At 44.7% G+C, this 13,192-nt stretch overlaps 1 protein-coding gene across 1 annotated transcript in view; it reads right to left on the bottom strand.

Annotated features, from left to right (window-relative positions):
* The window catches only part of C22H3orf20 (chromosome 22 C3orf20 homolog), a 53,633-nt gene that overhangs the window by 29,612 nt on the left and 10,829 nt on the right, over nucleotides 1-13,192 (bottom strand). Inside the window, exons 4-7 of the mRNA XM_027523498.1 lie at nucleotides 8,148-8,286; nucleotides 6,877-7,161; nucleotides 1,048-1,200; nucleotides 161-281 (exon numbers count right to left, since the gene is read on the bottom strand). Of these exons, the coding sequence (XP_027379299.1) occupies nucleotides 161-281; nucleotides 1,048-1,200; nucleotides 6,877-7,161; nucleotides 8,148-8,286 (698 nt within the window). The remainder of the gene's footprint in view (nucleotides 1-160; nucleotides 282-1,047; nucleotides 1,201-6,876; nucleotides 7,162-8,147; nucleotides 8,287-13,192) is intronic.

Genomic DNA, 13,192 nt, shown 5'->3' with positions numbered 1-13,192 from the left:
GTCTCTGCAGGCAACTGAAAAGTTCACTTCAGCCAACCGTGGGCCACTGCCCATCAACGTGCAGACCTCTGGGTGAGATCACAAGCTCCTAGAGGCCATGCTCCTGTCACACAGGCAGCCTCCTGGTTCTTAATGCCCTACCTCTGCTGCCCACCCCTACCTTGTATTCCAGAGAGAGTAAAGTCTCTGTCTTAGAAGTCCAGCTCCACTTGTGGACTACGTAGCCCTTCTGGTCGTTGGTGATACCACCTTCCTCATCCAAGACCAAGACGTATGGGCAGCTAGGAGAGATACATAAATGAGGAGCTGCCTGCAGGCCCCTGAAGGAAGCCCTCATCACTACAGGCTATCAGCAGGCAGGACGCTGAGACTCTGCCCTAGAAGGAAGAACTGTGGACTCTTGCAAGTAGCCCCACTTCCCCCGCCTAACATGGTCTGAGGTCCCTTCACATCTGTTGATGCTACTTGCGGGAGTCTGCTAGGAAGCACAGGTCTGAGGGAGATGGTGGAGACTCAGGCTAAACCCAAGGGAGACAGAAATGGAATGTGTGCCTGCAGCCCAGGAGCTTGAGCATGTAAGATCTCAGGCACCAAAATGGGAAATGGAATACATGTCTCATGAAAGTAAGTCATTCCTTCCAACACAACTCCTTAAGAGTATCAGACAAAATCCACATTTGGCTGCCAAGAATATGTGCTACCCATGGCCTCTCCTTCACTGTTTCCTAGTATAAAACACTTCTCTTCCCTAAAGAATTCTTCCATGAACCTAGCTGACATTCCACATCTTAGTGTTCTGGGGGAAGAAGTGGAGTAGGACTTGGGGAGTTTCCCTTTTTGGTGGCTGTGACATGGATCCAGCAAGTAAGGGCCTCAGGGCACCCGTGTCCCTGACGCACCACTTGGGCCCTGCCACGCTGTCTTCCTAGACCTCTGGATGCGGACTGGCCCCTCCTTTCACCAGGGGCTCCTACTTTTTACGTCAGTGCCCCACTTCATCACCCTCAGAGATTCTTCCAGGGGCCAAGACTCCTCCCACCTACTCACCGGGCCTTTAGGTTGTAGTGAACACAGCCCTGGCCTTCAGCATTGAACAGGGCCAGGAAGGAGAAGCTGGGTGTGTCGTTAAAGAGGCAGGTGATGGCTCTCCCTCTGCAGCACGTGGGGATCTGACACATGGCGATGTTTCCAGAGGGATAGCTGGCAGAAATGGTTAAGTAGAAATAACAGAAACTCTCCAGGTTCTGCTCTCAGGTGCCTCATGGAAAGCACAACATTGTAAAGCAACTTTCCTCCAATTAAAATATAAATTTAAAAAAATCCCAATATATGCATAACAGGAGTCCCAAAGATGAAGTAGGGGGGACAGAAAGAATGTGTGAAGGTATAATGGGTGAAAACTTTTCACGGGAGATATGACTGTGCATGTTCAAGAAACTCAACAAACTCCAAGTACAATAAATGCAAACAGAGCCGCACTGAGACACAGTATCATCAAACGGCATAAAGACAAGGACTCTTGAAAGCAGCAAAAGAAGAGCCTTGTCATGTACAAAGGATCCTTAATATGATTGGCCAATTTCTCATCAAAAAACAAGGAGGCCAGAGGTACTGGGATGTAATATTTAAAGAGCTGAAAGAAAAAAGCTATCAACCAAGAAGACTTCTATATCGAGTAAAACTATTCTTCAAAATGAAGGAGAAATTTAAATTTTTCATATCAACTAAAGCTGAGGGAGTTAACCACTAGTACACCTGCCCAACAAAAATGATAAAAGGAGTTCTTAAGGCTGAAATGAAAAAACACTTCTTGCTGTTTTTCAGTCACTAAGTCACGACTGACTCTGCAACTCCATGGACTGCAGCACACCAGGTTCCTTGGTCCTCCACTATCTCCCAGAGTTTGCTCAAATTCATGTCCATTAAGTCGGTAATGCTATCTAACCATCTCATCTTCTGCCTCATCTTTCTTTTTTTGCCTTCAATCTTTCCCAGCATCAAGATCTTTTCCAGTGAATTGGCTCTTTGCAACAGGTGGCCAAAGTACTGGAGCTTCAGCATCAGTCCTTCCAATGAATATTCAGGATTCATTTCCTTTAAGGTTGACTGGTTTCATCTCCATGCTGTCCAAGGGACTCTCAAGAGTCTTCTCCAGCACCACAATTTGAAAGCATCAGTTCTTCAGCACTCAGCCTTCTTTTATGGTCCAGCTCTCACATTCATACATGACTACTGGAAAAACCACAGCTTTGACTATATGGAACTTTGTTGGCCAAGAGATGTCTCTGCTTTTTACTATGCTATCTAGGTTGGTCATAGCTTTCCTTCCAAGGAGCGTCTTTTAATTTCATGGCTACAGTCATTGTCTGCAGTGATTCTGGAGCCCAGGAAAATAAAATCTGCCACTGCTTCCACTTTTTCCTCTTCTGTTTGCCATGAAGTGATGGGACCGGATGCCATTATCTTAGTTTTCTGAATGTTGAATGTTAAGCCAGTTTTTTCACTCTCTTCTTTCACCCTCATCAAGAGGCTCATTACTTCCTCTTCACTTTCTGCCATTAGAGTGGTATCATCTGCATATCTAAGGTTACTGATATTTCTCCTGACAATCTTGATTCCAGCTTGTGATTCATCCAGCCTGGCATTTTCCATGATGAACTCTACATATAAGTTAAATAGGCAGGGTGACAACTTACAGCTTTGTCATACCCCTTCCCCAATTTGGAAGCAGTCCATTGTTCCATGTCCAGTTCTAACTGTTGCTTCTTGACCCAGACACAGGTTTCTCAGAAGAGAGTTAAAGTGGTCTGGTACTCCCATCTTTTCAAGAATTTTCCACAGTTTGCTGTGATCTGCACAGTCAAGGCTATAGTGTACCCAGTGAAGCTGACATAGATGTTTTTCTGGAATTCCCTTGCTTTCTCCATGATCCAATGAATGTTGAAATTTGATCTCTGGTTCCTCTGCCTCTTTGAAATTCAGCTTGTACATCTGGAAGTTCTCGGTTCAGGTACTGTTGAAGCTGAGTTTGAAGGATTTGGAACCTAACGTTGCCAGGATGTGAAAACACACTTGAAAATAACTCAAAGACATACAAAGGAACAAAGAACACTGATAAAGGTAACCACATAAGTAAATATATAATTCAGTGTTATATTATTTTTGGTTTATAAGTATTTTTTCCCATATAATTTGAAAGGACAATTACATAAAATAATAATTGTAAATCTATGTTAATGGCACACAATGTATATATAAAGAGTTAATTTCTGTTAATAACAAAATAAAGGAGGCAGAATGGAGCTGTATAGGAGCAGAGTCTTATATGCTATTGAGCTTACGTTGGTATTTACTCAAACTAATTTGTTGTCGATTGTAATTAATTTCTTGGGGCTATTGTAACTAAGTATCACAAACTGGATGACGTAAACAGCAGAATTTTATTCTCTCATGGTCTGGAGTCTAGAAATCTGAAATCAAAGCACTGATAGGGCTATGTTCTCAGAGGCTCTGGGGAAGAACACTTCCTTGCCTCTTCCTATTTTCCTGGTGGTTACCAAGAATCTTCAGGATTCCTTTGTTTATAGACGCATCATTCTAACCTTTATCTCCATCATCACATGATCGTTTTCTCGGCGTGTTTGTTTTCTCTTCTTACAGGGACACCAGCAGATGAGGACTCATTCTAATCCAATGTGACTGCGTCTTACTAATTATATCCCACTATACCAGGGAACCACTAAGAAAATAACTAGAAAATACGGAGAAAAGAATATCAGAGAGCTATAATTCAGCAATCCCACTCTTGGGTATATATCTGGAGAAAAACATGGTTCGAATGAGCACCCCAGTGTTCACTGCAGCACTGTTTACAACAGCCAAGACATGGAAGCAACCTAAGTGTCCACTGAGAGGTGAATGGATAAAGAAAGAAGTGGTACATATATACAATGGAATAGAACTCAGCCATTAAAAAGAACGAAATAATGCCATTTGTAGCAACACAGATGGACCTGGAGATTATCACACTAAGTGAAATAAGTCAGAGAAGGACAAATATCATCTGATGTTGCTTATATGAAGAATAAAAAAAACGGTACAAATGAACTTATTTACAAAACAGAATACAGTCACAGATGTAGAAAACAAGCTTGTGGTTACCAGGAGGGAAAGGGTGTGGGGGAGATAAACTGGGAGACTGGGATTGACATTTACACACCACTATATAAAGAGTAGATAACTAAGAACCTAGTGGGTGGCACAGAGAATTGTTCTCAATACTCTGCCGTGACCAATATGGGAAAAGAATCTTAGAAAGAGTAGATATAGTAAATCAACTATATATCAATTTTTTAAAAGATGAAAAAAATTAAAAAGAGTGGAGATTCACTTCACTGTACAGCAGAAACTAACATTGTAAATCAATTATATTCCAATAAATTTTTATAAAATATTTGTACTAAAGGAGAATGATATCAAATCAACAACTGAACCTTCCACTGTAATGAGCTATTAAAAGAGCAAAGTAAAACTAAAGCTAGCAGAAGTGGGAAATAATACAAGAAAACAAGGTAGAGAAAAAGACAATGGAGAGAACCAGAAACACGCCGAACTGGTTCTCTGAAAAGACCTGTGAAGTTAACAAAGCTCTGGCTAGACCAAGGGGTGGGGAGGTGGAGAGGAAGACTCAGCCCACCAGCTGCACTTGTGTTTTGGCCATTTTGTCACCATAACACAGACGCTGTCCTTCAAGATCACCGGGTCCCACTTCGTCATTTTATAATGGAGAGGAGTAAGTCCCAGAGGGATGCAGTGGCTTGGGCAGGGTCACCAAGAACTGGGCCTAGAATCCAGGCCCCTCCTCCGCTCCTCCCACAGTGGAACTGCACTAATGGCCAGGATGTGATGATCATTGGGGATTAGGTCAAGCACACCAGCGTCAATGGCTCAGGTCTCCAGCAGGAGACCTTCAGGATTCTGCGGCAGGGGAGTGAGTATGGATCCCAAAAGGCTGAGCTGTGTGCGGGCCCCCAAACCCCTGATCTATACTAGTTCACCCGCTCTGGTGGCAGACACAGGCTTCGTGAACTCTGGGGAATGGTCCCATTCAATGCAGCGTGGAGTCAGCAAAGGGGTCCCATTCAATGCAGTGTAGAGTCAGAGAGGGGGAGCCCCACGACCCCTGTGAGCAGCAGCTGCCTAAGAAGGAGTGTGCTGGGTTCAACATACAGGGTGCCCTGGAAGCAGGGCTGAGCAGAGGGTGATGAATGCACTCATTTATGGCCAGAGAAACAATAGGACTCCTGTGACAGGCACTGCAGTTCTGAATGCCCAGTTCAGTTGAGAGGAAGCCAAAGAAAATGAGGGGCCATGGCCGGCAGACCTGCTGAGCTGCCTGTTGAGACAGCTCAGACAGCCACCCTCTCTGCCAAAGGTGGTAGACCCTGTATGCTTAGTGGTTTTATTAGTAAAATGAGGTTTCCCCCTGGCTTCCAGAACCCCTGTCCTGCTCTCTGTGGGAGGGAATAATCCTGAAAGGCATAAAAATGGTGCTGGGAAGAGGGCCCCGAATGGAGGTCAGGAGACCCTGGGTCCAGGGCTGGCTCTGCCACCAGTTTCCCCTGTGGCACTGGGTGAGCCCCGCTCTGGGCCTTGGTTTCCCTGTTGCTACAATGAAGGGACAAGAATGAAAAGATTGGTGTTTCTTTGCATCTCTTCCAACTTAGGCTGCAGAGTCTGGAGTCAGCACTCTGCCCTCTCTGGCCTCAGAGCCTTGCTGACAAACAGGCTGTGCATCTGAGTCCGGTCCAGCTCTAGAGCACGTTGGAGAGAGGGCGACAGGGCCCCCGTAAGGAGATTAGGGTCCAAGGTGCCTTCCTGATACACCGTTTCTCCCCCGCATTGTTCTCCAAAGGGAGCCCTCTCTCACCATCAACACCCAAATTCAAACTCCTTTTCTTCATTTCAGAAGAAAGCAATCATATTCAAGTTGCTACCTCCAAGGTAAAGTGGCACCTTCATTCTATTCATCACCACATATGATACTCGATAGACATTTGTGAAAGAAAAAAGCAGTCTGACTCCATTCACTCTAAAATATGCGTAACCCTCAGCATTTACCTGCCAAGGATTTGCATATCAGAAAGCTCAGTTTTCCTCAATCTAGCGTTCTAAAATCCAGGTACATAAACAAGTTGTGGGGGTCTGCAGACCCCCTGCAATCACAGGTCATGTTTTTCCTGCATGTCTGAGTACATGTTTCTAGGAAGAGGGTCTACACCTTTCATCAGATTCTCAAAGAGAAAATGTGTCCCCCTGTGCCACTCCCACACCCCGAGGCTGGGACCCAGCTGCCCATATGCTCACGAACGCAGACAGACCTCTGCTGCAGAGCAACCTGGGCAGGCACATGCCAGGTGGGTTCTGGGGTGTGGGTTAGACTCCAAATACATGGATCTTGTGGGCAAAGTATTCAAGAACCACAGGGCTCATCTAATGAGCCTGGAACAGAAAGATGAAGACTCTCCCACCTGGACTGGGGTCTCCTGTCACCTTGTCTCAGCTAGAGATGTTCTGTGTCTCTAACCTCTTCTTGCTTGGGAGAGACTCGAAGGCAGAGACCATTACTATACCCCCAGCCCAGACTGACACATGATCATACACAGCTGGTCTTGTTGCATCCTAGTTGACAGGACCTGAACTGGAGGCTTGACTCGCAGGACTTCTTCCTCTGACCTGGACAAATTCTTAATACCCCGAAGCGCTGGTCACCAGGCTTCTCTGATCAACTGAAAAGCCAAAGGAAACCCCGGCTTTTTCAAACCCTGGAATTCTCTGGGCTGAGCTGCGGGGAGAAAGGCCCGAACAGAAGGATACTAAACGAAGGAGGACCCATCGTAGAAGGAGTAATGCAACTTGATGACCTTCCTGGGCCCCTTCCACTCCAGAGAGTGCCGGCCGGAGTGGAGGTGGTGGGCAGGAGGCTGGTGAGGGGCGGGAGCATAAGTCTGAGCACCCGGAGGGTGAGGGTGGTGGGAGCTCTGGGTCTGAGCATCCCCTTTGGGGGTCGACATTAGATGAGGGGGCATCTTTGCCCTGTAGTTGCGTATGATGATGGGGTAGAAGATATTCCTCCCTTTCCACGAGACCCTTTCGGCTTCTCTGCAGGGAAGGAGATCAACATGTCTTCTAGCCACTTGGCTCTCACTCACCAGGGAGGCTCCCTGTAGCTCCTCCCCAGCTCCTGAGACTCCCATCCCATCTCCCTGTTCCCGGAGGACCTTCTCCCACCCCAAGACCTCATCCTCACAGGTAATGCTTTTAGGAAGAACTGAGAAGGGCTGTACCCGTCAGACCACTCCTGGCCTCATTTCCACCTTTTGCACAGTGGTGGAGACCCATGGGGTGGGCCTATGTGCAGAACGGGGTGGGGAGCTGGAGGCTTTGATCCCCTCCCAATCCTGAGGTTACAAAGGAAGACAGTTTCCTTCCGAAATGTCACAGTTATGAGCAAACTGGGTGGCTGCCCTCTACCCAAGCTCTACAGCTGCAGAGACAGTCTCCCAGGAGCTCCAGGACACACATATGCTTAGATGTGACTATGTTTGAAGTCCTTCATGGGCCTTGTTCCAGGGAACAAGGCAAATGCAGGTTCACCTGCTAGGCCTCGTGACCCACAAAATCATAAATGTCATTAATCACCCATGTAGATATGTTTTGTTTGAGAGGTGTTTCTTTTTTTCCAAAGAGAACATCTAACAAATTGTTAAAAAATAAACATGCTTAACTGTAAGAGTGTGTAAATTATAAGAAGCCATGCAAAGGGGTCTGACTGGTGAGGGTCTGACATTGCCCTGGGTCAGGCTCACTGAGCTGGAGGACCTCAGACAATGCTTTACTACCATGCACTTGGGGTACCTCAGTTTCCTCATCTGCAGAATGAGCATAAACCTACCTTCTTCATAAGGTTACAGCAGGACTAAAAAGGACTATGAACGGTAAAGGACTAGGGATGTGCGTGTGAGGGACGACAATCACCCCTCCACTGTTGCTGGGGGCACCGGGTGGCCAACACTCCCAGGATCCCCCTTCCGCACACACAGGCCATGCCCTCCTTTCCCACCTGCCCCAACCACTGAGGTGCTCACATAATGCGACACATCTCCTGCAGCTTCTCCCGGGCTTCAGGACAAGGGTCGTTCAACTCGATAACCTCGGAGGCAGAGGTTCCCGCTCCTGCTCCTCGCTGCGGGGATGCCAAAGCATCGTCTGTATTTTTGGGTTTGCCTGTAGCTGGAGATGAAGAGGTTAAGGACAGTTTGAGACAATGGTTTCTCAAGATGCTCCTGTTTACCTGGGAAGAGGGGCTGGGGAGAGCAGGAGAGCTGCATCCTTTGAGAGTCAAAATAACTGGGAATCATTTATGCTTCCAGAGACAGGAACTCCCAGCAGGTCTTATGAAACAGGCGTCACTCTGTGAGTCAACCGAGTGGGTGTCAGGAACATTCATGCAGGATGGTGAATCCAGCCACGTTTCCCCAAGGGCGGCCTGGTTCTGGATAGGGAGAGGACACCTATTGCCATGGATACAGAAGGGATTCCTTGTGATACTTCTGACTTAAGACAAAAAGTCTCAATTCCAGCTCAAGGAACGGGCTTCAACACTTCTGTGATGCTGGCTTATCTCAGCCTGCAGCAGAGGGCAGAGTGTATGGACTGAGACTTGGAGTGTGATGTTTTGGAGTTTTCTGCGTGTGCTTGTGGTAAAATACACGTAACGAAAACTTAGCAAAGAGGCCAGTTCAGAGGTATCAGATACATCCACGGTGTTGTGCAACTGTTACCATCATCTATTCCCATAACTCTTCACATTTTGTAAAACTGAAACTGCAGCAATAACTCCCCATTCTCCCCTCAGCCCTGGCAACTGCCAGTCTAACTTTCTATCTTTATGACTGACTACTCTAAGTACCTTGTATAAGTGGAGTCATACAGTATTTGTCTTTTTTGTGACTGGTATATTTCATGTGGTATAATGTCCTCAAGGTTCACTGATATTGTAACAATACTGCAGAATTCCCTTCCTTTTTAAGGCTGAACAATATTCCATAGGTACAAACCAAATTTTATCTTTTTACCACACCATGTGGCATGTGGATCTTAGTTCCCCAACCAACCAGGGATCGAACTCATGCCCCCTGCCCTGGAAGCATGGCATCTTAACCACTGGATCTCCAGGGATGACCCATGACCAACCATTCTTTATCCATCATTTACTGATGGACAGTTGAGTTCCACCCGTGTTTCAGCTACTGTGAATAAAGCTGCTATGAACACTTGTAGAAACATCTCTTTGAGACCCTGCTTCTAATTCTTTTGGGTATTGCTGAGAATTGAAGTCACTGGATTATATGGTAATCCCATGTTTAATTTTTGAGGAACTGCCGTACTGTTTTCCACAGTAAACCTGGATGTACCATTTTACATTCCTACCAACAGTGCACAAGGGTTCCAGTATCTCTACATTTTCATCAGCACTTGTTTTCTGGTTTTTGACAGTAATCATCCTACTGGGGGTGAGGTAGTATCTCACTGTAGTTTTGATATCCATTTTCCCCATAGTTAGTGATGTTGAGCCTCTTTTAATATGTCTATGGGCCGCCTATACCTTCTTTTGAGAAATGTCTATTCAAGTCCTTTGCCCATTTTTGAATCAGGTTTTTTGTTCTTAAGTTTTAGAAGCTCTCTATATATTCTGGATATTACTCCCTCATCAGACATGATTTGCAATTATTCCCTGCCATTCTGTGGACTCTCTTCTTGTCAATAGTGTCTTCTGATGCACAAAATTTAAAAAATGCATGAAATGCAGTATGTCTATGTTTCTCTTTCTTGGCCAATGCCTCTGGTGACATATCCAAAGGAATGAGTCATTGGATCATGGGTTGGATTATGGATTCACTGAATCATGAATCACTGTGAAATCCAATGTCATAATGTTTTTGTCTCATTTTCTTCTAAGTGTTTTACTGTTTTAGGTCTTACATTTAAGTCCTTGATCCATTTTGAGTTAATTTTTATATATGGTGTTAGGTAAGGGTCCAATTTCATTCTCTTGCATGTGGATATCCAGTTTTCCCATCATCATTTGTTGAAAAGACTCTTTTCCCCATTGAATGGTCTTGGAACCCTGTCAAAAATCACTTGCTCATATATGTTAACATTTATTTCTGGGTTCTCTACTCCATTTCACCGGTTAATACGTTTGTCACGGTGACAATATTGCACTATTTTGATGAGTGCAGCTTTGCAGTAAGTTTTGCAATTTTGTGAGTCCTCCAGTTTTACTGTCCTTTTTAAAATATTTATTTGCTTTTACTTATTTGTGTGGCTGTACTGGGTCTTAGCTGTGGCCTGCAGGATCTTCTGTCTCTGTTGCAGCATGCACCATCTTCCAGTTGCAACATGTGGGATCCCCTTCCCTGATGAGGGACTGAACTCAGGTCCCTGCACTGGGAGGACAGAGTCTTGGCCACTGGACCACTAGGGAAGTCAGTCCCCGTCGCTCTTTTCCAAGGCTTTTTTGATACCCGGTGGTCTCTTGAGATTTCTTATAACTTTTAGGATGAGTTTTTCTATTTCTTCAAAAAAACACCTTTAGGGGACATCCTTAGTGGTCCAGTGGTTAAGAATCTGTGTGCCAATGCAGGGAACATGGGTTCTATCCCTGGTCAAGAAAGATTACATGTGTCATGGAGCAACTAAGCCCATGTGTCACAACTGCTGAGCCTGCACTCTGGAGCGGGGAGCTGACACTGCTGAGCCTGCGCGCCCGGGAGCCGCGGCAACAAGAGAGGCCACTGCAACGAGAAGTCAGCGCACTGCGACGAGAGGGGCCTCCACTCGCTACAACCAGAGAGTCTTATCAGCAGCGAAGACCCAGTGCAGCCGAAATCAATCAATTAATTAAAAAACATCTTTGGCATTTTGATAGTGATTATATCGAGCCTTAGACTACTTGGGGAAGTACTGACATTTTAACAATGTCAAATCTTCCAATTCATGAACATGGAATGTGTTTCCATTTATGTCTTCTTTAATTTCCTTAACCAATGGTTTATAGTTTTCATTGCACAAGTTTTTCACCTCTTTTGTTAATTCCTAAGTGTTTGACTCTTCTTCTTACTATTGTAAATGGGACTGTTTTCATAATTTCAATCGTTTACTGACTTTTGTGTTGACTTTGTAGCCTGCTACTTTGCTAAATTCATTTATTAGTTCTAACAGCTTCCTTTGTGTAGAATATTTAGGGTTTTCTCCATATAAGAAAAGCTATGACAAACCTAGACAGCGTATTTTAAAAGAGACATTACTCTGCCAACAAAAGTCCATCTAGTCAAAGCTATGGTTTTTCCAGTCATCATGTTTGGATGTGAGAGTTGGACCATAAACAAGGCTGAGCACTGGAGAATTGATGCTTTTGAAGTGTGGTGTTGGAGAAGACTCTTGAGAGCCCCTTGGATTGCAAGATCAAACCAGTCAATCCTAAAGGAAATCAATCCTGAATATTCATTGGAAGGACTGATACTGACGGTGAAATTCAAATACTTTGGCCACCTGATGTGAAGAGCCGATTCATTAGAAAAGAACCTGATGTTGGGAAAGACAGAAAGCAGGAGGATGACAGAGGATGAGATGGTTGGATGGCATCATGGACTCAATGGAGATGAGTTTGAGCAAGCTCTGGGAGACGGTGAAGGACAGGGACGTCTGGCACACTGCAGTCCATGGGGTCGCAAAGAGCTGGAGATGACTGAGTGACTGAACAACAACCATATAAGATCATATCATCTGCAAACAGGTAATTTTAACTCTTTCTTTTCAATCTGAATACCTTTTATTTTTCTTGCTTAACTGCTCTGGCTAGAACTTCTTGTAATATGTTGAATAGAGGTGAAAGCAGACATCCTTGCTTCATATCTGAACGTAGTGGAAAAGCTTGCATCTTCTACCACTGAATACAATGTCCACTGTGCAGTTTTCATGTATGACTTGTATTAAGTGGAAGTAGTTTCCTTCTATTTCTAGTCTGTTGAGTGCTTTTTTTTTTATCATAAGAAGAAGTTAAGTTTTGTCAAATGCTTTTTCTGCATCAACTGAGAAGATCATGTGGATTTTTATCCCTTCATTCTGTTAAATGTGATATATTACAATGATTGAGTTTTATCTGTTAAATCATGCTTGCCTTCCAGGAATAAATCCTGCTTGGTATCATGTTATATAATCCTTTTAATATGCTGCCAAATTCTGTTTGCTAATATTTTGCTAAGGATTTTGACATCAATGTTCATCAGGTATACTGGTTTCTTGTAGTTTTCTTATAGTGTCTTTGGCTCTGATATCAGGGCAATACTGGCCTCATGGAATGAGTTGGGAAGCGTCCCTCTTCAATTTGGGGGAAAAATTTTAGAATGATTGGCATTAGTTCTTCCTTGAATGTTTTGTAGAATTCACCGCTGAAATTTTACACTTTCCCATGTGTTACCTTTATGGATCTTTCTTTCTCCCTGAGTTTGTGGCTCTGTCTAGTGTCCTTTCATTTCACTCCCTTGAAGGCTCTGTTCATTTTTCTTCAATCTTTTTCTTTCTGTTCTTCAAACTCAGTAATTTCCATTGTCCTGTCTTTGAGTTCACGAATTTTCTTCTGTATGCTGAAATCTGTAGTGGCAATATTTTATGCTTATTTCATTTAACTGTTAGGTGGCATGAGGATATGATGATGTAAAACTGTGGAGGGGATCATCCGTGGCTGAATTTCCAGAAACATCTATTCAGATCCTACGTGCTTCTGAGCCTCTGCTGCCCACTCAGCTGGAGCCATATGCTCCCCTTTGATATATGCAGGATCATCTTCACTTTGGTCTCAAAAACAAAATGAGACTTCAGGCAAGAGGCACTGCTTAGGCTCCACCTGAGCCATGGAAGCTTCAGAATGGCGTCTTCCTCACTGTTAGCCAAGACTTGAGGTTTCTGGTTGGTGCCTGGGTAGCATCTCTGGTACCTGCCACCTTCAGTGGTTCGCAGTCCCTTCCCTGACTCCTCCAGCCACCAGACCAGAGGGCCAGCTACCTGCAGCTAACCTCCTATAGAACACCTTCTGGCCTGAGCACTCATTTCTGGCTTGCCCCTGGTT

This window comes from Bos indicus x Bos taurus, chromosome 22 (genome assembly GCF_003369695.1).
Source record: "Bos indicus x Bos taurus breed Angus x Brahman F1 hybrid chromosome 22, Bos_hybrid_MaternalHap_v2.0, whole genome shotgun sequence".
In the NCBI taxonomy this organism is placed as follows: Eukaryota; Metazoa; Chordata; class Mammalia; order Artiodactyla; family Bovidae; genus Bos; species Bos indicus x Bos taurus.
Note: the sequence above shows the minus strand (reverse complement) of the source record. Positions and strands in the feature narration are given on the sequence as shown.